The sequence below is a fragment of the Labrus mixtus genome, chromosome 21 (assembly GCF_963584025.1).
Source record: "Labrus mixtus chromosome 21, fLabMix1.1, whole genome shotgun sequence".
Lineage (NCBI taxonomy): Eukaryota > Metazoa > Chordata > Actinopteri > Labriformes > Labridae > Labrus > Labrus mixtus.
The window spans coordinates 16,854,643-16,880,288 of record NC_083632.1 but is presented as its reverse complement, the minus strand read 5'-3'; the positions used below and the strand labels follow the sequence as shown (position 1 = coordinate 16,880,288).

The 25,646-nt window shown below is 40.9% G+C and overlaps 1 protein-coding gene across 4 annotated transcripts; it reads left to right on the top strand.

Annotated features, from left to right (window-relative positions):
• Positions 1-403: 403 nt before the first annotated feature.
• Positions 404-20,842, top strand: sap30bp (SAP30 binding protein). 4 transcript variants are annotated; one of them, XM_061027448.1, is made up of 10 exons: positions 404-818; positions 1,440-1,549; positions 2,969-3,031; positions 5,054-5,093; positions 11,639-11,727; positions 15,689-15,780; positions 16,157-16,269; positions 16,545-16,603; positions 17,888-17,975; positions 20,021-20,842. In XM_061027448.1, the coding sequence occupies exons 1-10, from the start codon at positions 722-724 to the stop codon at positions 20,197-20,199; spliced, it is 930 nt and encodes a 309-aa protein (XP_060883431.1). In that variant the 5' UTR covers positions 404-721; the 3' UTR covers positions 20,200-20,842. The 4 variants fall into 4 exon arrangements, with proteins under 4 accessions (XP_060883431.1, XP_060883430.1, XP_060883432.1 ...); XM_061027447.1 differs by having other exon boundaries at positions 20,018-20,842; XM_061027449.1 differs by having other exon boundaries at positions 616-818; positions 2,969-3,013; positions 20,018-20,842.
• The last annotated feature ends 4,804 nt before the right edge of the window (positions 20,843-25,646 follow it).

Genomic DNA, 25,646 nt, shown 5'->3' with positions numbered 1-25,646 from the left:
GGGACTACATCATTATGGTCACACCTTGATTAAATAAGTATCGATTAATTGCCATTGAAATTTCCTTGGTTCAGTTGTCAGTTATCTTCATGAACCGATAACCATCAAGTGATTGTGTGTCAATCAAATTACATAGAGGTTGGAAGCAATATGGTGTATATTTCACAATTTAAAAAATTAATATGAAACGTATGTGGAACATCTTTCCAAAGTATTTTCATTATTTCATATACACTGTTTTAACTGTCTTAAATGTCTTAAATGCCAACATAATAAAAGTACTTTATAAACAAAAAATACAAATCTGTGGTATGATGCTATTTTAAATTAGAAATACATCAAGTAATAAATATGTCTTGTTGCAAAATATTACAGCTGTAAGTGCATGCTTAGATTGTCTAGAAAAAGTTGAGGAGTCTTGTCAATAACATTTTGCCCTCTGTAGTCCTTCTGTTCTTTACAGGGTAAAATGCATAGATCCATTGTTCCGGGTAAATTGCCCAAACAATAAAATGATATTTGCCTTAATGTTCCTAAATGCAATTTTGTTTTTATTTGGTTAAAATAAATTGATTTGTAAGCTCACGGCTCAGTTTTTCAGCAAGACCAAAGACATTTAGCCCAGGACTACATCTCCCGGTGCAGCTGCATTGGTGCTACGCAATACAGGTTCAGTGACGTTATTACTGTGCGACCAGGCGTTTATGCGACGCACACAGCAATGGCGAGCGGCAAAAAGAGTGCTCTGCTCTCCTCTCTGGCAGACTATGGGGACGATTCAGAACCAGACTCAGACCCAGAAATCGAGGATGAGGCGGGTATGTGTTGAACAAGTTGATCAATAAGTCGTTTCTAAGATTTCGAGGCGAAAAACGCGGACTTGAGAATCGTTCCCGTGTGGTGGCTAGCGTTAGCTTGAAATTAGCATACATGGCTAACTTTATAGATAATACAGCTATTTATTTAGGGGTCTGTATGATTTAGTTTTGGACATTTTGTGGTACACATTGGATACATATTTTTATATTCAACGCACAGTACATCTTATAATGTAATGTAAATGAATAAATAGTTATTTATGTTTGTTTGTTTTATTAAAGTCGTCTGTAAGTGCCAGCTGTGGCCAGTGGTGCTGTTCACATTAAGACTTATTTTGTTCCTACTTTAATTCCTCATTTGTATTCATTCTTGTTGATCTTTTGCATGTTGTAATTGTATTTTGTTTGATTCTCTGTTTGGCTTGAATATTGATGCTTAATATGTTTTATTCCTGCGTTTGCTTTGTCTGTGAACATCTAGTAAACATCTGTTTTTAAAGGTCCTACATAAATAAAGCGTTTCTCATTATTATTATTATTATTCACCTCTTGTATTTGTCTGACGTCTGTTTATCTTTGTGCTGTCCCTGTTTCTTTCCCCCTCTTCCTGTCCTTACATAGAGGTGCACATTGGAGGTCTGGTGTACGGCTATGGTGATGATGACCTGAACCGCACTGAGGATGGAGAGGAGAAGGTGTCTATAGATGAAGACAGCAGAGAAAGCAACTCGGTCAGTATTTGTGATTTCTTGCTGTGATGAACACTTTCTAGTAATCATTTCTATGGATTGTTAATTTGTATACTAATGTTTTCAAATCACAAGAGCCTGAAGAAGCAGGGCACTATGTGTGTTGTAAAGAGCCTGTTTACATGTTCATACTAGGATTGAATGTGAGATTTTGAGTCTCCACTTAACTATGAAGAAGCTGATAGACGCTTTTCTTTATTTTTGTAGCAGCTACATCACTTTACAGATCAGATTTTTTTTTGCATTAAGTGTTTCATCAAATCAGAATCAGAACAAGATTATGGTGATGGGTAAGGGGATCTTACTACTAGCACTGCAACATTTTCTTTATGATAAAATTTGGATAGAGGCAAAAAGAAACTCTTGTCATAATTATGTTTATATGATACTTATTCGATAGCATTTGTTTGAAAACAATGCATTTTCAGTTATTTAATTATCGATAGTATTGAAACGTACCGAAGTCCTCAGGAAATGAGAAATACAGTCAGCCAGTTTAAATTCAGAGTTCCTGTGTTAAATGTTCATTTATCTGCCATTTGTATTTCATAAAAGCATTATCTGATCATTTTTAGATCTGAAAAAAGAACAGTATTTTCTCTTCCTGTAAAACCTTTCAAATGTCTGATGACTCATCCTGCACTCAGGGGTGTTTACTGATTTTTGGACCAATTATAGAGCTTTGTCCAAGCTAATGATCCAATCTAATACATTCTGTTATGTCCCGCCCTCTGTCTTGTGATTGGTTCTATCCCTTTTCAATTGGGAATGCGTCACTACACGGCGGCTAGATACTCTCGAAGTTCCGTTTCATGGGGACTTAAAAAAAAAAAATAATAATAATATCTTCAGACATATTTTTAACCTAAAGCTGCTCTGTGGGGAAGAGAGCAAACTCCATCATTTTTGGTACCGAAACATTGCCATATGTCTTTGTGACTTTTAGACATTGTGCAGGAGTTGAGCTGCCATTTCTGGTCATTTAAAAAAAGAACATTAGATGTGTCCAGGACTTCTATATTTGTTTGCCTTGTTGAATTTATATACTTTGATTTTTACTAGCATCAAACTTGAAGGTTTTAAATTCTGGTATTTTGAAAACACTACTTATTTGTCAGTCTACATGATCATCTTTCTCTGGTCTGCCAGCCTCCTGGATGCCCGGTGCTTTCAAACCCCCAACCTGTAGTTTGCAACAACCTTTTTTAATAGATTTTTTAAAATCACCTTTGCTAAGTGATCATTGTTGCCTGTGGATAAATGTTTTTTATGCTTTGTTAAATTTTTATATCTCTCTTAAATGATGCATATGATCTGTGAGCCCCCCCCCTCCCCTCCCCCCCCACTCATCTCTCCTTTTAATCCTTGCAGTGTTAACTTTCTGCATTCTTGTTTTTATAGGAGATGGAAGAATCTGACGAGGGGAGGGACGCAGAAGATGTTGAGGTACTTGAACCCCACCTGGTGTGGGATGGATGGATTTGGATAAATAATCTAAGGCCTCACTATTTTCTCCCGAGTCGTCACACTGTTCTACTAACCCCAAAGAAGTGGCCTTGTCAAAGCGGTCACCACATGTTATGACGGAGCATGTTCACTAGATGGTGCTGTGGGTTTATGTTTGTCAGAGGAATCTTCACTTTGCAACAAAAGGCACTTTATGTTAGTGAGGCGAGGTCAGTGACTTGAAGTGGAAGGATGAGGACTGATGCATCAAAAGCTACACCTAACAGTGTTTTTTTAACAAAACACTGCTTGAACATGCACATCTTACTAACCCCACCGTGTGCGTGTGCGTGTGCGTGTGCGTGTGTGTGTGCGTGTGTGTGTGTGTGTGTGTGTGTGTGTGTGTGTGTGTGTGTGTGTGTGTGTGTGTGTGTGTGTGTGTGTGTGTGTGTGTGTGTGTGTGTGTGTGTGTGTGTGTGTGTGTGTGTGTGTGTGTGTGTGTGTGTGTGTGTGTGTGTGTGTGTGTGTGTGTGTGTGTGTGTGTGTGTGTGTGTGTGTGTGTGTGCGTGTGCGCGCGCGCAAAGCTCTGTTTAGTCCAGGTTAACGAGGTGAGAGTGAGTCACAAAACCTAAAAAGCAGAAACAATCAAAGTAACTGCTCTGTCTTTGGCTGTGATGGATGATCAGTTGATAAACTGCTGGTTTGTGAGAGTTCTGCGTCTTTAAAAAAGAGAAACAGCGCTGGCATCCTTCAGGCTTAGTGATTTAGTTATTGTTTTACGACATGCGTCATGGTGTGATTTCCCAATAATTCATGTTTGGTCACGTTAATAATTTCTCCCACTGAAGAGAGAGAACATTTCCAGGCAAGTTGTGGTCATGACGTTGTTTACTTTGTGAGATAGGAATCAATAATTATAATTTAAACCGTGTTACAGAGAATGGCTGACTTGTGTTATGTGTTGTGTAGCCTGAAGCAGTATAGGACTGATGTTGAGCTGTGTCAGATAGAGATTTATCATTTCATGGAACGAGGGACAATGTTTGCATGAGCTCTCCTTCTGTCCTCTACTTTATTTTTTTTGTCCTTGCAGTTATCTATTAATTGTAAATGGCAGCAACTCCTGGGTTTCTGGACACAGTTCAACTTCTGGTAAATTGCAGATTAAAGGTCACCCCCAAAAGACATACGCCTTATTTAACCACAGTGACCGAATATTCAGGAAATCTCTTAAACATTGGTTGAGTCATTTGCCAGGTTACGTTGGAAAAGACCTTGTGCTTTTGCATTGGTTGTTTCCTTGCTGCAGCAACATTTTGATTGGCTTAAATTCAGTTCACTCCTGAGAAAGGAAGGCAGAATAGTAAAAGAAACTTCAGATGTGGATCAGTGGAATAAAGCGTGTTTTATCGTTTCTGTCTGAAACAGCAGGTTCTGTTATTCTCTTTTCTTTTGGGTGTTTGGATTTCAGCCCAGTGATCTGTGCTGTGCTTTCATGTCTGTCTGTCCACCCCCCCCCTCCTCACTTTGATTTGTCCACCTTCAGTTAGATTCTTCGATGTTGCCCGTGTAGTTGCTAGGTGACATCATGATGCCTGTGAATAACAGCACTGTGAGTCCCCTCCTCCCGCCCCGTCCTGAACCTGTGTTATGCCCACAGTGCTGGCACAACAGGCCACATATTTTAGAAGCTGTGCGAGACTCCTCAGGCATTCACTGAAAACAGCCAAGACTCACTCTTCTGCTTTCTATTACGGTTTAGAATCTGTTCTCCTCACAGCTTCTGCTCTGCACCGTTTGTTGTAAGAGCACCTGTGATTTGTAGGTCTCATCAGTCGCTAACCAAACATCTCATCACACCACCTGTAGTCCCCTGTACTGAACCCCCTTACATTTACACTGTAGTTAAAATCTAACACTGTTGCTGTAAAGACCCTCTTCCTTGGGTTTATGATATTCTCCGACCAAAGGGACACTAAAAACTCTGCGTCTCTCTGTTTCTCTCTTCTTCCCCTCTTGTCCCTCTATTTCCCCCCACAGATTTCAGAAGCAGAAAAAAGGGACCCTAATGAGCTAGTTGGTGAGTACACACACACACACACACACACACACACACACACACACACACACACACACACACACACACACACACCTTTGACGAACGCATAAAGGATAAGGTTGGCACCTGTTTTAGTAAATCCCCGGAAAGGGTCTAAAACAACAATGAAATAATTAACTATTGTATCCAAAGCCTTTTTTGTGCCTTCAGTTAGCCACACTGTTTCTCTAAAGGACTTGTTCTGTTAATAAAATGAGCATGTCTATCTCACATACAATGTTCAGTTGGTATTAGGGCATCACATTTGCATTCCTGTGTATCTGCTTGTTTTCATAAATATTAGTTAAAAAAAAGCAAGGCCTGAGGAGGCAGTAGAAGTATAAGATGTCAATCAATCTTTATTTGCACCAATTCATCATGTGTTTTCCTGAGACACTTTACAAAGAGCGGCTAAAATATCTTATACTCTTTTTAAAAAAATATAAAATCTACAAAGAGCCAACATTAATCAACATTTAGCCAAGTGACAGTGGAGAGGAACGACCTCCTTTAAGAGGCAGACACCTCGAGGAGGACCAGACTCATGAAGCTGTGTAGGGCTTGGAAATGGGGATAGAGAAAGAGCAACAACAATGAATAATATATTTATAGCTGCAGTGTCGGTAATGATGGTAACAGTATCTGTAGTATTAGCAGTAGCAGCTAAGTGTGATAATAGACTGATCAGTCTAAATAAGATGGCCTTTATATATTTATTTAGTATTTTCTCTTATCTGGCATAAGGAGGGCTTTTACTTTGAAATGTCAGGGGTTGTTGATGTTTTGAATGGGCGTTCAGTCAGGCGCATCGGGCCTGCAAACGCTGTGGGCGGCTGTGACTCAGTTGGTAGAGTCAGTCGTCTTGTAACCGGAGGAGCTGGGGTTCGATCCACACTTAACCCCAAGTTGCTCCCTGTGCTTCGTCGGCGGAGTATGAATGGGATTAGTTACCTCTGATGGTCTCACTACATAGCAGTGTGTGAATGTGTAGGTGTGACATGTGGTGTAAAAGCACTTTGAGTAGTCTGAACAGAAGACTAGAAAAGTCAATTTACTGTCATTAATACTCACTACAACACTTACAAAGTTCATCGTCACATTATGAGCATCAGTTTAATTTACGTATAGAATGAATAATTTTTTTTTTTTAATGAATCATTTTTTGGCTTTCTGTGCCTTTTATTGGAGAGATAGGACAGTGGATAGAGATGGAAATCAGGGAGAGAGAGTGGGGAAATGACATGCGGCAAAGGACTGGGCCGCCCGCTTGGAGGACTACAGCCTCCATACATGGGGCGCGCGCACTAACCGCTGCGCCACCAGCGCCCCATGAATAATTTAAAAATAATCCAGTAAATCCATCGTTAAATCCATTCTGCTGCCTGTTCCTTTTCTATTGCCTTCGTTATTTTCACCTTTACACTAAGAACTGTTACACTTTACCGGAAAGACCTTAAAAAAAACGTAAGAAATATTCAATAGATCCAGGCCTTCTCAGTCATACTTACTAAATTAGCAAGTATCATTTGAAATTTGTTTTTAATTTGCATTTCTCTTTGATCCTAATAACTTTATTGTTTGTATTTAAAAATAATCCCAACAGAGACAGCAAAATACTCCAACCATTCTTAAAAAATGAAAGGAAATCGGATATTTTAACCATTTTCTTAAAGAAACTTTGGACTTGGGGTTGAGTGTTAATCTTTTTGATGGTGAGACAGGAGCACAATAGTAGCCGCCTCGTGAGGTTTATGCACGTATAATAAAATAATTATAGCACACGGGGAGAATAAACGTTTGTCTCTATATGTGATCATTGGATGTTAGTGCAGTAAAAGTATGAATCACTCACTAGACCCAGGTGTGTTATGAAAGCCTCTTTGTCCACTGACAGTCAGATTGGAGGTTACAAAGGTTTAACCCGGGGAGCTGGCAGTGGTTAGTGAGTAACGGCTGACCAGTTCAGGTGTGTTAGTGAGGATCTGATCAGACAGGATATGAGTTATACAGGGAGTGGCATCACACACACATCTGTGTAAGCCCGTCAGCGTGTGGTTCCCTCTCTGCTCTTCGTTGACGTGGGCCCATAGCTGGATGCAGATGATAGCACAGATAATGTAACACAGCACTCATCTGTCATATGACTGAAAAATAAACGATTCATAAAACCCTTCTGTGATGCAATGTGGGTGTAGAACTGAAGTATAATAATTAGAAAAATATGATTGTCAATATCCTTTTTAAATGTTTTTTTCCAGAAGAAAAAAAGAATGAATCCAGCTCTCCTATTCTGGGCACCCTTAAGGTGTTTTTATTTCTCTTTTAGCTTTTTTCTTTCATAGTTTGGTGTCTGCTTTTAGTCTCGCATCGCTGATTCTACTCTGTTTGGGGGTGTGCATTTGATGCTTTAAAAATAAAATCTCCCCCTGCTTTTGTAAGAAGCGAACGCGTTCACCGAGTTACTATACCGATGTTCTGAGTGCCTCGAAGTCCTTCATCTTAAGCTGACTTTTTTGTCTGCTATGATCAGCATCTATTTTTTCAGTTATGGTAAGGTTTGCTCTCTGGTAACAAGGAGGCATCAGTGTCTAATTCCTACAGTTTTATAGACAGTAAAAGACTGAAAAACAAGCGAGAATCTTGAGTTCTTACTATTTTGTTTTTTAAAGTTTACCAACTAACCGAAGGACTCTTCCTTTATGACGCATGATTCCAGTACACATGGGACAGACAGCGGCAGCAGACTGACCACGCCGGCTTCTGCCCACACATTTGCTTTCTCCATTAACACCAGCCTCCTGGTTTTTATGAAGCCATAAAAAGAAGTCTCAAGGGAAAGTGAGGAAACACTGGAGCAACTTTTAAGGCTTCATATTCCCGACGTGTCCCGAGTGTGACTCACCGCTTCGACACTTGACATGACTGCAGCGGAGCTCGATTCCTCTGCCTGTCAGTCGGTAAATGTCACAGCGAGTCTGGCAGAAGGCCCCGTGTCAGCAGGCTGAAGACGGCTCTTTGTCTGTTCGCTGAAGAGACAGCCGTTGTCTGTCTGTCCAAAAAGACCCTGAGGGCACAGATGAAGACTTTCTGTGTGTTTTTCGATGGGGGGAAGAGATGGTAATTTTCATGCAGAATAGAATCTTTCCCCCGGCTGTTTATCACTTTCTGTCTCCATGCACTTTCTGACAGTGCTCCCGTTATGTGAGAGTATTCCTCTCACACTTCGCTGAATGACAAAAAGGGAAATTTATTCACACAGCTTCACAACTGAGTTTATTTTGGTGAGTTTGTTCGGCAAGGATTCAGAATAATCAACTAAATCCACCTTGTTTCGAGTGGATTAGCAATGATAAACCCCTGTTGCAGCTACAGTGTGTAATTGTCTGTGAGGCTTTGTGCATGTGTGTGACTGAGAGAAACAACCACCACCTGATGCCTGTGACTCATCTGACTTGACTTGTCAGGTTTTTTATGCGCCTCCAGGCTACAGTCTCTTCAGTGTTTTTACATTGAGGCTTGCTCAAAACAGTTACATGTATGGAACCGTTTATGTTCATGTAACTGCATACCTGCTCACTTTGTGATGTTAAAAAAAAAAAAAAAAAAAAGACGTGTGTGCATGCATATGCACATGCTTAGCATTACTTACGAGTCTAGCCAACAACGACAACGCCCTGCCCCACCTTTGACTTGGATGAGGAGTTTATAACGCAAAATCAGCGTTTCCAGAGCTCAGGTGGCAAGTCGATCCACACGTGTGGGCCTGTGGTCACACATGATTGGTAGACCGAGGAAAATAGACAAGATGCAGAAGGGAGGGACTGTTGGAAAGAGTGTGTGTGCAGACAGGACGCAGTATACAAACAGCTCAAAGTTTAACTCTGGCACAGTCCCACAACGAGGGATTGGGAGTGGCAATGTTTATATCAGCAGACATGTTGTGGCCAACATATAGACATGGTATGTCTTACTGCAGCTACTGAACCTCATCTTGATCAGAGTAATGTCAGCAGCATTAAAGAAAAGACTGGTGTCGAATCATAGACCTCTGTGTCCGTCTGTCTTAACAGAGCACATGCAGTTCATTGTTGGTTCATATTTGGATCCTTGCTAAATAACGCTTTTTCTTTAATGTCACAACTTTAACTAAATCTGTTTTAATGAATATGCAAACATTAACAGATTTGTCCTCACATTGAAAAACAGGATAACTACCGAGTCAATATTTAAGACATAAACAAAGAGAAATTGTTGCAGGATCTAACGGTAAACATGTACATGTGCTCACAGTTATTTTAAGATTTATTATCAAATAGATTCTTTATTCTGGGGGAAAAAAAGGGGGTAAATGTGTTCAAGGGCGTTTTCACATTAGGCATGATTGTTTCATACCGTGCCCGAGCACGATTGCTCCCCCCCCTCCATACCTGAGTACACTTGCTTAAACGGTCAAATACAACAGGTATGCACATAGATGGAAACAAGTTTGCAAATCTGCCAAAAGGCAGAAAGAAAAAGTAGTAACCATGGCAACCACTCGCAGGCTGAGTCCATCCTGTTTAAGAATAGCGTCATAGGATTCAAATCCGACCTGTGGCTCCTTTCCCGCATGTCATTCCCTATTCTCTCTCTCTCCCTGATTTCCAACTCTATCCACTGTCCTGTCTCTCATATAAAGGTACAAAATGCCCGAAAATAAACAAAATAAAAAAGAATTGCGTCATAAAGCGGACGAGCATGGTCGTGTTCACATCTCCTGCAGACTGTACTCGAGTACACATGAATCATGCCTGGTACTGTACTCGAGCACGGTACGTTTGTGTTCACACTGATCAAATGAGCCGGACTTTGGGGTCAAGCGTTCTGGGATCCGGGTCTCTAACGTGAAACCACCCCAAGTCCAAGAAGATTGATTAAATTTGGAAAGGAAAGTCGATTGCAGTTAAAGACGAGAAAACAACAAACAGTAAGAACGAAAACTCTCCTAGGTACTTCATGTTGAAGGTTGATGATGCTCAGACATGTCAGGACTGTGGAATTTTTTCCTCTCAAGTGTTCAGTCAGGCTAAGCAAAAGACAGCACAGCACTTCAGAAAATTATCATCTCATGTCCAGTCAGGTTTGAACTTGTTGACAATCTGTGCAGAATGTCAGCAGGATGAACCCCTGCGTTTGCGCACACACACACACACACACACACACACACACACACTACGCACAGCTTGCAGCACTTATTCAGAGGATGATTGACGACTATCTGTCTGATTGGGATAAAGAGTGACACTGAAGAATGTCTGGCCTGCAGTCAGAGAAAGCAGAGACAGACAAGTCAAGCAGGGAGAGCCAAACAAGACATGGGTCCAAAGGCAGGGTGAGAAGCAGGGTCGGGGAGCCTCCCTTCTCCTTACAAGCCCCAACAACAGCCACTCCCTGCCCGGAACGTGCACTCCTCATACCACACTGCTCTATTACACCACTGGCACACACGTAGCGCTGTGATGAACAACAGGATGCTCAGGAATTCACCAGTAACATTCGCTTTAAGTTTACACACAGTGAACCAGTGAGCCTGTTCTCCAGCTCAGATAGAAATCACATCTCCCTTCTTATTTCTCATCTTTAAATTCTAACACTGAAAAATTTTTTTTTTTGTTTTTATAACAGTTAGTGATGTGAAAAGCAGTTCTTTTCAGTGTACTGAATCAGTAGAATCAGTTCAGTAAAGTGATTCGTTCAAAAGATTCGTTCACTGAATCGTTCAGTACTTCTCCGCAGCTCTGTCTGTGAATCAGAATTTAATAAGCTGAAACACGGCCGAACGTTTAGTTCTGCTCGCGATCGTACTGAGAACAGCCGGTGGTGAATAATAAACCAATGAGCTGAGAATTTAGTTGGATAAAGTTACAGTTTGCAAACTGAAAGCTGCTAAAACAATCACATTTATTTTCCCCGACCGTTCTGTTCAGTACGTTCAGTACAAGAAGAGGAAGAGAGTGACTCGGAGGCCTCGTTCACTGAACGAGAGATCCGCTCTTCCTCTCAGTACGTTCAGTGAACGAAACACTGACTGAACGTGAACGAGCGAGACTGCGAGTCACCAGCCTCAGTCACACACACACACACACACACACACACACACACACACACACACACACACACACACACACACACACACGCACACACGCACACGCACACACAGTACTGACTGAGGAGAGGAGGGAGGGTGGGCTTTGAGCGACTCTTACGGTCTAGAGAGAGAGACACGAGACGGGAGAGAGGAGAGCGCAACTGAAGTTGAGAAATGAACGACTCTTTTCAGTAAGTGATTCAGTTCAGTTCGTTCACCCAGATGATTCGTTCGTTTTGAACGAATCGTTCACGAACTACACATCACTAATAACAGTGTTATCTTAGTAAATCCTGACGCTGCATGTAAAGACATGCAAGGCAGGGCAGAGAAGGAAAGCCGCTCATGTTAAAACATACATACATTCCTCATATTTTCTTTTTTTTTGTCTTTTTGCCAGCTCTGTTCTCCGAGAAGGTGAGGAACATGTCACCTGATGACATCAGGATCCCCCCCGAGCCCCCAGGACGCTGCTCAGGCCAACTACAGGTAGACACGCCTCTCTTCTGTTACATGAGTAGCTCAGCACTTCACTTTCAATGCAAAGCTTTGCTTGTTGAGCACTCCCTGGATTCATGTTGTGCCAGGATTAAAAGGACAGATTAGTTTGCAGGTGGAAAATTCACATGAACATCCTCTTGAATCAGATCAGCACATCGGATATCAAGAGAAAGTTGTTGTGAATGACTTGCCTTCAGTTTATGTAATAACACGGCAGACAGTAAATGTAAATGTTCGGTCTACTTGTAAGAAACTATTAAATCTGACTTTGCATCACATTTGTTGCTCCCATTTATAAGGTTATATTCTTTACTAGTATGGTTGGTTCCTCAAGGTATGTTTTTGGGTTGTATTTCCTTTATTGGTGAGACCTGAAGCAAGAAAGGAAATGCAGAGAGGATAGAGAGTGGGGGTGACGTGCAGCAAAAGGCCGAGGTCGGATTCGAACCCACGTCTGCTGCGATAAGGACTGTAGTCTCCATACATGGGGGGTGAGTCATAACCGCTAGGGGCCCCCCCTCAAGCACTCGTCGTTGATATCTTTATTTCAATAACGTCTCACTACTACTACCATAACAGGAACCTGGCACGTGTTGTTTTAGGCTACAATCTGGCCTGTAAAGTAAACCCTGCAGCCCCCGCTAGGTGGGGGTCCTTGTTGTCCAATGGGCCCTGCCGCTGCCTGAGCCTGTCAGATTTTTAAACAATATATACTGTATATAGGCTTAAGATATATATACACATTATTGGGTTCACGTCATGATACTGTCTGTATTTTAAGCTTAAAATTATTATTATTATTATTTTTTTAATCGTTGCTGGTCGACGGTTTTCTTTTTTTATTCGTCAGTTCATACACTAGGCGTAAAATGCAGATCGTAACAACTAAGTGACATCGCAGCCAGGGTTTGAAAACAGAGCCAGTAACAAAAGTGTAGCGCCGACACCAAAGCGGTGCCCGAACACGGCCCAAAAAGCACAAATGTGGAGATTGTGCTGCCAAGCATCTCAAATTAACGTCTTTATTTGGATCAGTACATCTTGACAGCAGTGAAGGATGCAGTCTGGCAGGTACGTTTGTCTCATAGACGACAGTGTTTACAGTTAACATCACCAACAGTGATGGCTAGATAAACAGAGTGAAGTTATCCTGTAGCTTACAATGCTAAGGTCTTTTCAGAATCAGAATAAAATGTCTCAGAGAGAAATAAAATATTTTCGTATCATTTCACAGGATGCCATTCTGAAGCACAAATTAACACACATTATGGGCTGTAACAACCTATTTAGTCTCAGTCGCTGTCAAGGTGCCAATCCTGTGACTGTCATGATGCGGGAGCTGTCCGTGGTACTTCATCATTTGACTCCTCCTCAACACTCATTGTCAGTTGTACAATTAACTCCATAATAGACTTGTTTGTTCATTAGTGTTGTAGAATGGCAGCCTGTCAAATAATAAGAAAAAGTTTGATTTCTTTGTGTCATGACTTAGATGAGAGTTACTCCCTCTCTTAATCCAAGTTGGCCAGGGAGGGGGGAGGAGGGGCCGACTTTTCATATAGTCCAAGGATTTAAAAAAAGAAGAAAGAAGAGCCAAATCAAGTTTAGCTTCAGGGGTACCTCGCATGTTTGCGTTACAGCGCTGGCTACAATAGTTCAACCCACTGCTCAGCATTACATTCAATCAGAAGGCAGTGAAAGTTATGAAGCACAGACCCCCCCCCCCCCCCCCCCCCGAGCTCTCTGCCCACCTCCGCTGTTCACTCTTTAAAATTGAATATAGGACTCTCAATGAAAAAAGCACTCCACAAAGTTTGTTTTTACAGAATATCCCACTGTTTTCTGTAAGTGCATGATTATGACCTCGCGAGGAAGAAAAGATACGAGACTGGTCTGTGTCGCTGTCTTTTTTTATATGTGATCCTGTGAGGATGCGTGCAGAGTTTGGTGTCTTCTGCACCCCCAGTAATGGCGGTGCATGTGTCAACATTTTATACTGGTATATTGGTCGCACCAGTGTATAAGACCCAGCCAACTTTTAAGAACAAATGGGTTTTAAAACTTTGTCTTATACACCGGATTTTACGGTAATTATTGATATAACTGAAAATGCCCGTCCCTATTCTATGCTGACCTCTGTAATAAATACAACACATCTTCCACGTTGCATCATATTTTCCTGTATCCTTCAATTTAGGATGTGGGATCATCTGTGTTGAACGTGAATGCAGGGCAGTTTATTTCAACAAAGTACAGCAACTGCCATTTTGTGCAAGACGTTTTTATTTCACTGTCATCCGTGCAGCTACTAATCAGAGCAGAGGAGGGGCGTTGTGGTAAAGTCGGGGGGGGGTTAAATGATCCTTGTGCCCTGTGTGTTTAAGCATGTCTGATCAACACTTTCTAGGTAGTAAAAGTTTATTATGAATTGTCCCACTGTTGGTTTCATAAGCAGACACACTGTCTGCACTCGTCCCTTTGGCATAATGTTCGATGGTTAGAGTTAAGGAAATCAATATCTAGAGTTCAAGTTTGAAGGAATGTTTGGTGCTAAACGCTACCTCATTCTGGGACCTTTCATCTTGGTGTTGATTCAAAATAACCTGCTCTCCTCGCCAAGTGAACAATTTCTCTCGCTCTCTCTGGGGTTAGAAATAAACTCTGGTGGCTGCGTAAATTCTTTGACTCCCCCCTATAATTAAACCGGCACACAGTGTCATCTCCTATCAATTTAGTATCACCAGCACTGCTCTCTTCCCGCCTTACTTCTTGCTGCGTCTAACTGCAACCTGGTTTGCTCTGTGTGGAGCTGAGGCAGGTCAGGACACACACACACCTGACTTAGCAAGTGAACAGTTAAGCAAGTATCCCCTCCGGGCGAACACTCCCCCCATCTATCAGATGAGCAAATAATGATTCACCTTCACCAGAAGCCTGGATATTCCAACCCTGAGGTCACGAGGGAGGACAGATATGTGTGAATATGCAGAAGAATATGTTTCAACGGCCTGATTGCTGGGATTTCACCATTTGTCAACCCGCTTTATGACAAGTTTGCAATCAGGTGCAGACCATAACCATGGCTCGGACTGTCATAATGGGGGGCTGTCGCTCAGTTGGTAGAGTCAGTAGTCCCTTAACCGGAAAGTGGCGGGTTCGATCCCCAGCTGCAGCCATATGTCCGATCTGATCTGAATTTTATTTTTTGGGGTTAAAGGTCAATCTGTAAACTTGTCTTTAAAAGTGCACTAGAAGTTCCTGGGTCCAGCAAAAGTACAGAAGTCAGCAAAATACTTGCAGCTGGGTGTCACATACCTGGGGCCACCCGGTCACTTTGTAGGAAGTAAACAAGGGGGGAGGAAGTGAACTATAAGACCCCAAGGGGAGCAACAGATTAAACTACAGTTTCATATTTGATTAACCCCAAATATGATTTATTGAAAAAAAACGATTTTATCGCCCAGCCCTATTTGACGATGCTTCCGTATACAGTAGACAAAATGCAGGATGTAGTCATTTGGATGCTCGCGGCTAGGGAAAGCTAGCTAAAAAATTGCAGAGTTGGGGAATAAGATAGAGCCAATAGATCTGTTAGATCAGAACGCTTTGTGTTTTGAGAGATATCTTTTTTTAAGCTTTTCCTTTTCCCATCTTGTTCAAGGTTAGCCTCCATTTTTCACCGCTGGTGTCCAGGCTAAACCTGCCAGCTCTTTGTGGCTCAGTTGAACCTGGTTGTCAAATATTTCCTGAGGGAATCACAAACTTAAAATACAACAGGTCCATTCACATCGACCCTTGCTTGAGAGAGGGTAGATCACATGTGGGTTGTGTTTATTTGATCATTTAGGCAGAATTGCCTCCCAAATGCAGGAGGAAGCTGAGTCGAAGCTGAGGTGTCATGCAGTGAGAGATGTTCACATCCCTCGTTTGTTTGTTTGTTTTGTAACAGGACAAGATCCACAAGCTGTACGAGAGGAAGCTCCATGGTGATTTTGACACAAACAACCACATACAGAAAAAGAAGGAATTCAGAAACCCCAGGTATGCAGCTCAGCTGGAGTAAGCAAGCAAACCAGCCAAACACATGGAGTTCTCCCAGTGCATCAAACCAGATCATGTTTTCACAAAACAACAGATTTACATAATTACAGGAACAAAATGTTTGATTGACCATGGAGCAAGTTTATCAGAGGGGATCAATGCAGGATGATTATGCAGGAGATCAACATACTTTTTTTTGTTTTCTTACTCTTATCTTAGGGTATGTTTTAATATTAGGTTAGTATTTATATCAAATGTGTTTCGCCTTCTAAATTAATTTAGTTTTTGCAACAGACAACATGATGATTTATAATCTTAAAAATGTTTTTTTTTTTAATTCCCTAAAAGACTTTGTTTGTTTTTTGTTTTTTTTTAGCATTTACGAGAAGCTCATTCAGTTCTGTGGGATTGATGAACTAGGAACAAACTACCCAAAAGATATGTTCGATCCTCATGGCTGGTCAGAAGACTCGTACTATGAAGGTCTTGGTAAGTTCCGTCACCTTTTCACAGCTCTGTGTGAGTAGAGAAGATCTCAAAAAGCTCCAACGACACTTGTAGTATGAAGATCATCTTCATTAACTCTAGCTCAGCGAACTTCAGCTTGTGGCCTTCATGACCCTGAAGAAGTGTTGCTGGAGCCTTTTGACCTCTTCAAGCCTTTCACTCTCCGTGCACCTTGGTAGTTGTACCAAAAAAAAAAACCCTGCTCTGCTTCTTGAGTAGATAAGAACCCAACACAAATGTATGTCTTCTTTGTCCAGCCAAAGCCCAGAAGGTGGAGATGGATAAACTGGAGAAAGCCAAGAAGGAGCGGACGAAGGTGAGTCCAACAACAACAAAAAGGAGGATTACTCAGGAGTTAGCTCTCCTCTCTGTCTGCGTCAGGGGCAAGTCTCCACCAGCTGCAGTTAATTTGTACTTTATATCCTTAATCAGACACAGGCAGAGATCCACATCTCTAGGTTCACCCTTCCCTATTTATGCTTTTCAGGTGGTTTCCATGTAAATACAAGTCCACTCTGGAAGTTCACCTAAAAACACCTGAGCGTCTCTTTCGTTTCCATTTGTATTATCTTTCAGAGGTGATGCACGTTTCATTCCTACAGCTGCATCTAAGCTAGGAACTGGACTTGAAAGGACATGTACTTTTATATGAGCTGCTCTGATACTCTCTGCTGTGTGATGTAGGCCGTGGTATTCAAGCCACAGTCGAGCTAACACAAGATGAGAAAATGAAACCAGTCAGACGGTGTGAATGACATTCTTCTCGCCACTGACAAACACTGTATGGAAGTGGATCAATCAATCAATCTTAAGTTGTATAGTACCATTTCATAACAAATGTTATCTCCAGACGCTTTACAAAAAGCAGGTTAAAGACCCTACTTATTGTTATATTACAAAGACCCAGCCTTTAATACATCATGAGCACTAAGTAACATTTAGTTACAGTGGTGAGAAAAAAAATGTCAGAGGCAGAAATCTGGCAAAACCAACCAGGCTCATGACAGACAGGTATCTGCTGAAACTGTGCCAGCTTAAAAAATGGGATAGAGGCAGGAAAAAGGGGTAAACAGAGAGGAGGGGGGTCCATAGCAGCAGGACACCCCCACCAAAGATCCCAAAAAACCTATAAGACATGAGAGCTCAGGGGCTCCCTGGAATATATGTTAGTTAGTTACTAAGAGTTACACATAGTGACATACAGTAGGATGTGGATGCACAGAGAGAGAGAAGTTCAAGGTGCCAGTTACCCCGGCAGTCTAAGCCTATAGCAGCATAACTAGGAGCCGGTTTACACCAGCGCCAGCCCTAACTATAAGATTTATCGAAAAGGAACGTTTAAGGTCTATTCTAAAATAAAAGCACAGAGTGTGTGTGCGTCCCGGAACCTGACTGGTAGATGATTCAAGAGGAGAGGAGCCTGATAACTGAAGGCTCTACCTCCCATAGTACATTTAGAGACTGCAAGTACGACGAGCCGGCCTTCATTCACTGAGCGTAATGTTCTCGACGAGTAATGCGGCCCCATGAACTAAAACAGTTACACGCCAAACGGCACCAGGAATAACGCCATCGCTCTAATATGCTGTGTGTTTCACAGATTGAGTTTGTCACTGGGACAAAGAAGGGCACCAACCCCTCCAGCACAGCAGCCTCCACCACAAGCAGCGCCGCCACCGCCGCCACAGGTAAACATCCACCTCACATTTTCAGCTCCTTTCAACTTGCCAAATACATTGTCATGGTCATCATTTTTAATACACTTCAATAAAAAACATCCATGTCAGTGTTGTTCGGTTGGAACAAAAGACATCAAACTTAGGCTTCCCACTCGGATCACAAATCTCACAGTTCAGATTTTTCACTGATTGTTGTCGCATTGAATGTTTATTCTTTTGGCCCCAAAAAGTAATTTATAATATCGCTACAAGGCCGAGTAAAATGCTTTCAATTCCGAGACAAGACCGAGACTAATAGATACATCAAAAGATTCTTCCCTCTTCAAACTATTGATTATAATCTGTTATCCTCAAAGAATACAAATACATAGTTCCTTAATCTATGAAACACTTTGAATGACCTGAAATAACAATGTAGAACAGACTTTTGTCAAATAAGAATAAACTTCTGCATAATCATCAAACAGTCATGTCAACAGTCATTCAGGTAATCAGTCTCCATAACATGAAGGACCACTGCTGAATAAGCAGCACTCTGCTAAGGACTTATTCACCAAAAACTCTTGTTTGGATTAGATCTGTTATCATTATTATTATTATTATTTCTTCAAAGTTGTTTGGTGCACTTAAACTCTGACATCGCCTTTTAAACAGAACGAATCTCACTTTAGATGAGCGCTGATTCCTCTCGACGAATGAAATTAAGCTTTATGATACAAAGTATTAAACGATCAACTTTTTTTTTTTGGACACTTCAGGGTCCTTTTAAACTCCGGTGTCAGCAAACAGGAGTCGGATGTTTCACCTGTAAGAGGCATGATTTGATGCCTTGTTTTAGTCGTGTATCTCTTGAAAACATCTGATATCAACAATATCGGAGAAAGCGCAAATGTCCACCCCTGGTCATGTTCAGTTTAATAAGAACCCCATCTGCTGACATCACTACCAGCAAATGAGTCAATCACGGTGGACGGTGGCACTGCCTTTTGGTCGGCTGTGGTTTTGACAGGCATCACTGAAGCAGAGAGCATCAGAGCTGCTATCGTGTTATCCTCCATGTTGTCTTTAACCCTTTGCTGCCTCCATCTCAGTTTATAAGATTAAGCTCTGCTATTCTGTCGCTGCTTTATTGCTTTGTGAACAACATAAACGTAACGGCATCGATTATGTTGATAAAATGTTAGAAACTCAACTTTTCTAGATGGTTTGTCAAATCGTCATCTATAAGCGGGCATAAAAACATATCTTGCACAAAACAAATAGTGCAGGAATTAAAATATATATTTTTTAAATGATGGAATCCTATAAAACCCTAAATCCTGCATCACGTCCATCATATGATATCATAAGAATCCCACCCTGATGTCTCATAAATATTAGAGATGCACCAGTTGGAAAAATCAGGGCCGATGTTGATACCGATCTTTGGGGAAAAAAAGCCGATTCCAATACCGAAGTTTCTTTCATGGTTACTTGGTCTGGTAGCTGGAGAGGTGCCAGTTCACTTCCTTAGCACTGCCAAGGTGCCCTTAAGCAAGGCATCCCTAATAAATATCATATTTTTTTCAAATTTTACACTTGAACGTTGGTGCTCTATAGATATGAACCCTGTCATATTTAAAATAAAAAGAGCCTCAAGTAAAACAGAAACTTATGTTTTGGCATGCCATCAAGCGATCACTCTGACAGAGAGATGATTACAGCAATTTAATTTCCATTTCTTGACAGGTTTGTAATTAAATGAGCTCATATTTTTATCCTTTTAAATCTCAGAAACAAGTTAATAGCATGTCTTTCTTTCTCTCTTTGCAAATTAATTAAAATACTTTATTTTTATTGTACTACTTGGTATAAATCCATATTTGCTGGGCAGCAGTCTTCTTCACTGCTTCTTTTTGGTCGAGTGTTACATTCTTACCACAATGCGTGTACTTACTGGCATGCACGGCTGAAAACATCACTCTTCAGAGCTTAGAGCTTTGCAGCCCCGCGTGTGCAGCTGATGTTAAACCCTGCACTCACTCACTCACTTCTTTGTTTACTCTGCTCAGCAGAAGCTCAGAAGAGAAAAAGCAAGTGGGATTCTGCAATCCCTGTGACCCTCGCCCAGCCCACCCTCATCACCACGTCTGGAACCCTGCCTGCCGTCGTCTCCGTGACAACCACAGCGAGCGGCACCAAGACTACTGTCATCTCTGCGGTGGGGACGATCCTCAAAAAGTCAAAACAGTGAATGCACAGAATGAGCAGGAAAATGACCTCTGGTGTTGTCCTATGCTCATTTCATATGTAAGGAGAGGACAGTGGAAGCGATGGACACTCATTGGATGTTCAAAAAAGATCTACAGATGACCTCTGGTACAAATGGACTTTTTCTAAAACTGCCTTTTTTCTGCTCCTGGGTCGTATCTGCACTATTACATGCATAGCTTTACTGATTATTAGGGGGTTGATGGTGACAATCCCAGCTGGTCACTAAAGCCAAATTCTCAGTTTGTAGAAATACTCCTCTGAAAATCAGATGCATAAAAGTCCCACACAGACGAAACACTTACTGTATGTCATTCAATTTTGTTTCGTTGGCAGCAGTTCTTATGTCTGAAACAATGAAGCAGAACAAGAGTATGACAATGGTTGAATAAGGAAAATGGTTCTGAATAGACATGTTAGAGATATCAGTTTATTTTTCTATGCATAGCTCTGGTGCAGTACTCCGTGACTCCTGCAGCAGTTATGTGTAGTATCTTGATGTGTTCATCATTTTTGTCAGCCTTTTTTTCTTCATTGGTATGTAAACATTGCTACGGTAAGTTTTTTTACACTTGTACATATTGTATTGATCGTAAGGAATAAATGAATCAGATGTTTCCTTTTCAGTTGTATTACTGTCAAGTCATTTCACTTCCAGAACCCACACACACACACACACACACACACACACACACACACACCGAGCACGTCTTGAGCGTTTTTTGTTTTTTTTACACATGCATGCCTCAAAAAGTCTAACAAAAGCTTCATTATCCACACGTCCCACTCCCAGCATGAAGTTGATGATGGGCAAATGCAAGATGGTGGAAACCCAGTTGAGGTAAAGACAAAGGAAAAAAAGGGTTTTTATAGAGACGTATTCTCGAAACCACATCAACCTAAGGGGGAACAATTGCATTCAAAGGCTGAAAATCGTATTTACCGGTAATGGCTTGGCCTTTGCTTAAAACATAAAAATGTCAGCAGCGCTCTCTCTGACTGAGATATTGACAAACTCATGTCTGTCCACAAGCCCTTTCCCTAACTTTGTTTCAGGGAGAAATGATTCTACTACATATAATGTGGCCAAATAATGTTTTTTAGTTTGTTTTTAGCAGATGAAAGTGACAAGGGGAACACCTTTTATTATGCTATTCAAAGTCAATGGTAAATGATGTTTTTCCTCAGGTGTGGGTGGAACTTCATTGCTCCCTATCTTTATTCTTTTGCCTAATTCATAAATCCTAACCTCTTCGTGTGAAATTAAATGAGTGTCCTTTCATTTCCAAATAAAATAACTAACTCTTGATTGCAGGCACTGGCCTGAATCACAACTGAGAACTCTCTTTGGCTCTCTTGCTATCTCCCACAAAACACACGCAGAGCTTCTGTGTTTTCTTTTTTGGGAATGCATGCCTGTGTGCTCCAGATGTAGTTGATGTAGTTGTGACTTGTGCTCTTCCTCACCTCAGTCTTCACAGCTGACATCTATCTGGGGTGCATTACCAGGTTGGTGTATTTCTGAGGCAGTAAAGGGATGAGTGCAAGTAGGCCAAAGTTTCCCTTTGACAAGAAGCCAAGTAGAAACAGTTGTTAAAAAAATTCCTGCTTGTGTACTGTTTCTTGCTGCAAATATTTTTCACAACCTTTCATGCTTTAAGATGTTACATTTGGGTGCAGCCTTCAAACTAAACAAAGCAAATATGCAATGCGGATTTCTGTGTTTTCTGGTTGTGTTTATGTGAACATTACTCTGTATTCACTACAATAATAAAGCAAGAAATGATTGATTACAAAAAAAATAATAGCTTCACTTGGAATGCTAGCTTTGATTTGAAATCTTTTTAAATGTTCACAATTAAAAACTGTATTTCTATTTATGTTTGTCTATTTAGAGAAGAACATGTGGCAAAACTGATCCAGGCTGTGGCTCAGTTGGGTAAGACATTTAACCCCCAATTGCTCCCGCTGCTTCCTCTGCGGGGTATAAATGCACATGAATGGGATTAGTTACTTCTGATGGTCTCAGTACATAGCAGCCTCTGTCATCAGTGTGTGACCTGCAGTGTAAAAGTGCTTTGAGTGCTGCCATACAAGCTCAAGTCCATTTACCATTTACCATTCAACTTCGAGTAAGACCTGCGTATAATGAAAGACACAACAAAACTTGACTCAAGGTTTAGAGGACAGTTTGTGGCATAATTACCCCTGAGACATTCAGTTGAATCACACCAACATTTGGCCACTGAGCCATTACAGTAGCATTTGGTACAGTACAAAGAACAAATGCTCACATTCTACTTGTATCCCGACATGTTTCTGCACTCCCTCTTTGAGACATCTGTCTCACATGTCATGCTTAGGTGGCATTCACACTTGGCTACACTTATTATTGCAGAATAAGCAGTCTACCAGCTGGTAACTTTGAGGATGGAAATGTAAGCCATTCTACTTAAGAGGTTGTTGCCTCACAAAGTGGTAACTTGTAAAAGTAATCTTGTCTTTTTTCCGTGTTTATTTTCAGTGTACCAAAAGTTAGTACACTGAAAAGTAGCCAGTTGAAGCTATTGCATGTATCCTAAACTATTATAATGTTCAATATTTAACACATTTATATCTAAACATTGAAGTGTAACAGCTGCAGTCGAAATATAAAACACCATGTGGGTTATTTAGGGTGTGAATTATGATTAAACTGTGTACAACAGACTCAGGATGTCCTTGAAGGACTGTTATCAGGATGATTCACTCTCGCGAGCATTTCATCGCTGCAGGTGTGTGTGTGTGTGTGTGTGTGTGTGTGTGTGTGTGTGTGTGTGTGTGTGTGTGTGTGTGTGTGTGTGTGTGTGTGAATACGTGTGTGACACACCCAATGTACAAGCTGGTACTGAACAGGTCACAACTTTCCCCTCTTCCAACTCTCCTTCCGTCCTCTGTAGCAACAAAGTAAGAGTCAGAGGGTGTTTAAATATGAAGATAGGCTTTTATAAATTATACCTGCAGGTTGTTATGTCGGTTTGGTATAGGCCTAAGTCACTATTAACCTATGTGATAGGCTATAGTTTATTTAATTATACTTAGATATTGTTAGCAAAGAATACTATAATTATAATATAAGTAAAATTGTAGGGATAGGCTACTACAGGCGAGTTTTATATACAGATGTATTATCGTACGCAACCATTTCTTGCTCAATTAACACTTTACATTAGCCTATCCCTGTCGTTCAATTTAACATTTTATAGGTAGTTTGCTATAAATAGTAAACTTTTGTTGTTCGGCCCTTTACGAGGTTACCTTGTTTTATTTTTTTACTGTATTTGACTCAAAAACACGTCACTGTACACATGTCATGTCGCCGGTGTCCTCTGTGCTGTAGTCTGCATCACTGCTGCAGATTTATTGGATGGGAAGAAAAAAAAAGGAGTGACGCCATTATGCACTGAATGAACTCACTGATCCAAAAAGAGCAGTTTTTGTCATGTAAATTGGCGAGGAGGTGGGCACAGACTGGACTCAGTCTGAAGTGCCAATAGAGAGTTGAAAGTGGGGAAACATTCGTGTAGAGCTTTCCTAAAGTTTTCATAAACTTGTGCAATTAATCTGTTTTTTGTTTTCCTCTCAGCCCGTTTGGAAGTGATAGGTTACTCTTGTCTTGTTTTGCTAATGAGTGCAGGTCACCACGGCAGTATCCCGTTCACAGTAAGTAACGCCTTTAGCAACATTTTGTATGTTTGAAATGAGAAATCATTGATGAGATAAATGCAAAAGATGCAGCAGCTGTGACGCTGCCTAATTGTCCTTTGTAAAAAAAAAGAATATGCTTCTGTGTTTTAGTGGAAAGATTCACATTAACTGGACATAAATGTTACCTTCTGCATTATATGTAGGCATGAGTATAGTTCCCTGAGTGTTGACAGTAATAGAGTAAAGCCACAGAGGTCTCATGGGGAAGACTGGGGACAATTATACCTTTTATCAAGTTTCCCTCAGTTACTCTGGGACTAATTAGACTAGGCCACCCACATTTTACTAACTTACTGCTATTACCCATACAGTTAAAAGGTTGAATACATACAGACCAGTTTTAAATCATGCTTAAAAACATGAGCTTAATTCAACCAGGGCTTTCATAGTTTCAGTATCGCATATCTCTGCAGATTACATTTTTTTCAAACTAATATTGTTCAGCAGGGTGCAGGAACCCCTGCTTCCTCCAGGTAAGATGTTTCGTTATCTTTTCCTCATTTACAGTGAACATTTATGTGTGCATCTTTCCATTATCTCCTCGAAGTTTCTGTTTATTTACTTTTCAAATCGTGTTTTTTTTTTTCACTTGAGTAATCCTATCACAAATCTGCAAACTGATACACTCCTTGGGCCAGTCCCTCCTCGTCCATGTTTAGACTGGCATCACTGCCAAAGTGTGAGCCAAGACAGCAGGGAGGGAGGACAAGTTGATTCTGCAGAGGTTTTTTTTTGTTCCTCTGGGAAGAAGTTAGCCATTGTGTCAAACTCGATCTGGTTGCTAGGAGCACGACTGTCTGTCCCTTTTCAGACTGCCCAGTTTGGTGTGTACAGTGAAGAGGAAAGGCTGTTTTCTCTCTTCTGAGTCATGTTAACTCCTTGAATCCCACATTTTCTGTCACAGGTTGCCCATGGCTACTAACCTGACTCTATATAAGTCTATTTATGAGGCGTGTGATGAACATTTGATTTTTTTAATCGATATATCAATTTATGGAACAACTATTTTGATGTTGGAATACTATACTACTACAAACAGGTATTCAAAGATTATAAACACCACAGCTTGTTGAGCATAGAGGCATAAATATACACATTAAATATGAGGTTGATACATTAGATGGTCTGATTAGGTGCAAACAGACAGATAAACACAATCCCACTTAAATACACAGGAGTAACAATGATCTCCTTCATGTTTATTGCGATTTTTTGAACAAACTTTCCCCCCTGGAATTTGACTTAAAGACAAAAAAAGTCTTCCTTTTTTTCACTGATGAAGATCCATTAGGATGTTTTGAAATATCAATGTCTGAGGAAATCCTCAAATGATTCAACACTTAAACGCTGCTGCTATGAAAGTGATTCAGAAATAGGAATGCTGGTACAGGATGAGCTTTGTGTCATTTCCTTTGAGAAGCACTTTTCCATCTACAACAGCAAGTCACTTGGAGTTATGTCATATATTTAAGTGTACAAAATTATACTATAGACTTTATAAACATGGACATGGTCTCTGTGACCGACGTCAGCCATTGGTTTCTAAAATGGTGTTTTGAAGCCATATTGGAGATTCTATCTCAACCTAACTTTCGATCAATATAGAAGAGGTGGAGTAGAGCTTTAAGCCCCCTGACAAACAGCTACAATGTGCTCACCTGGCATTTTAATAGAAAACCTAAT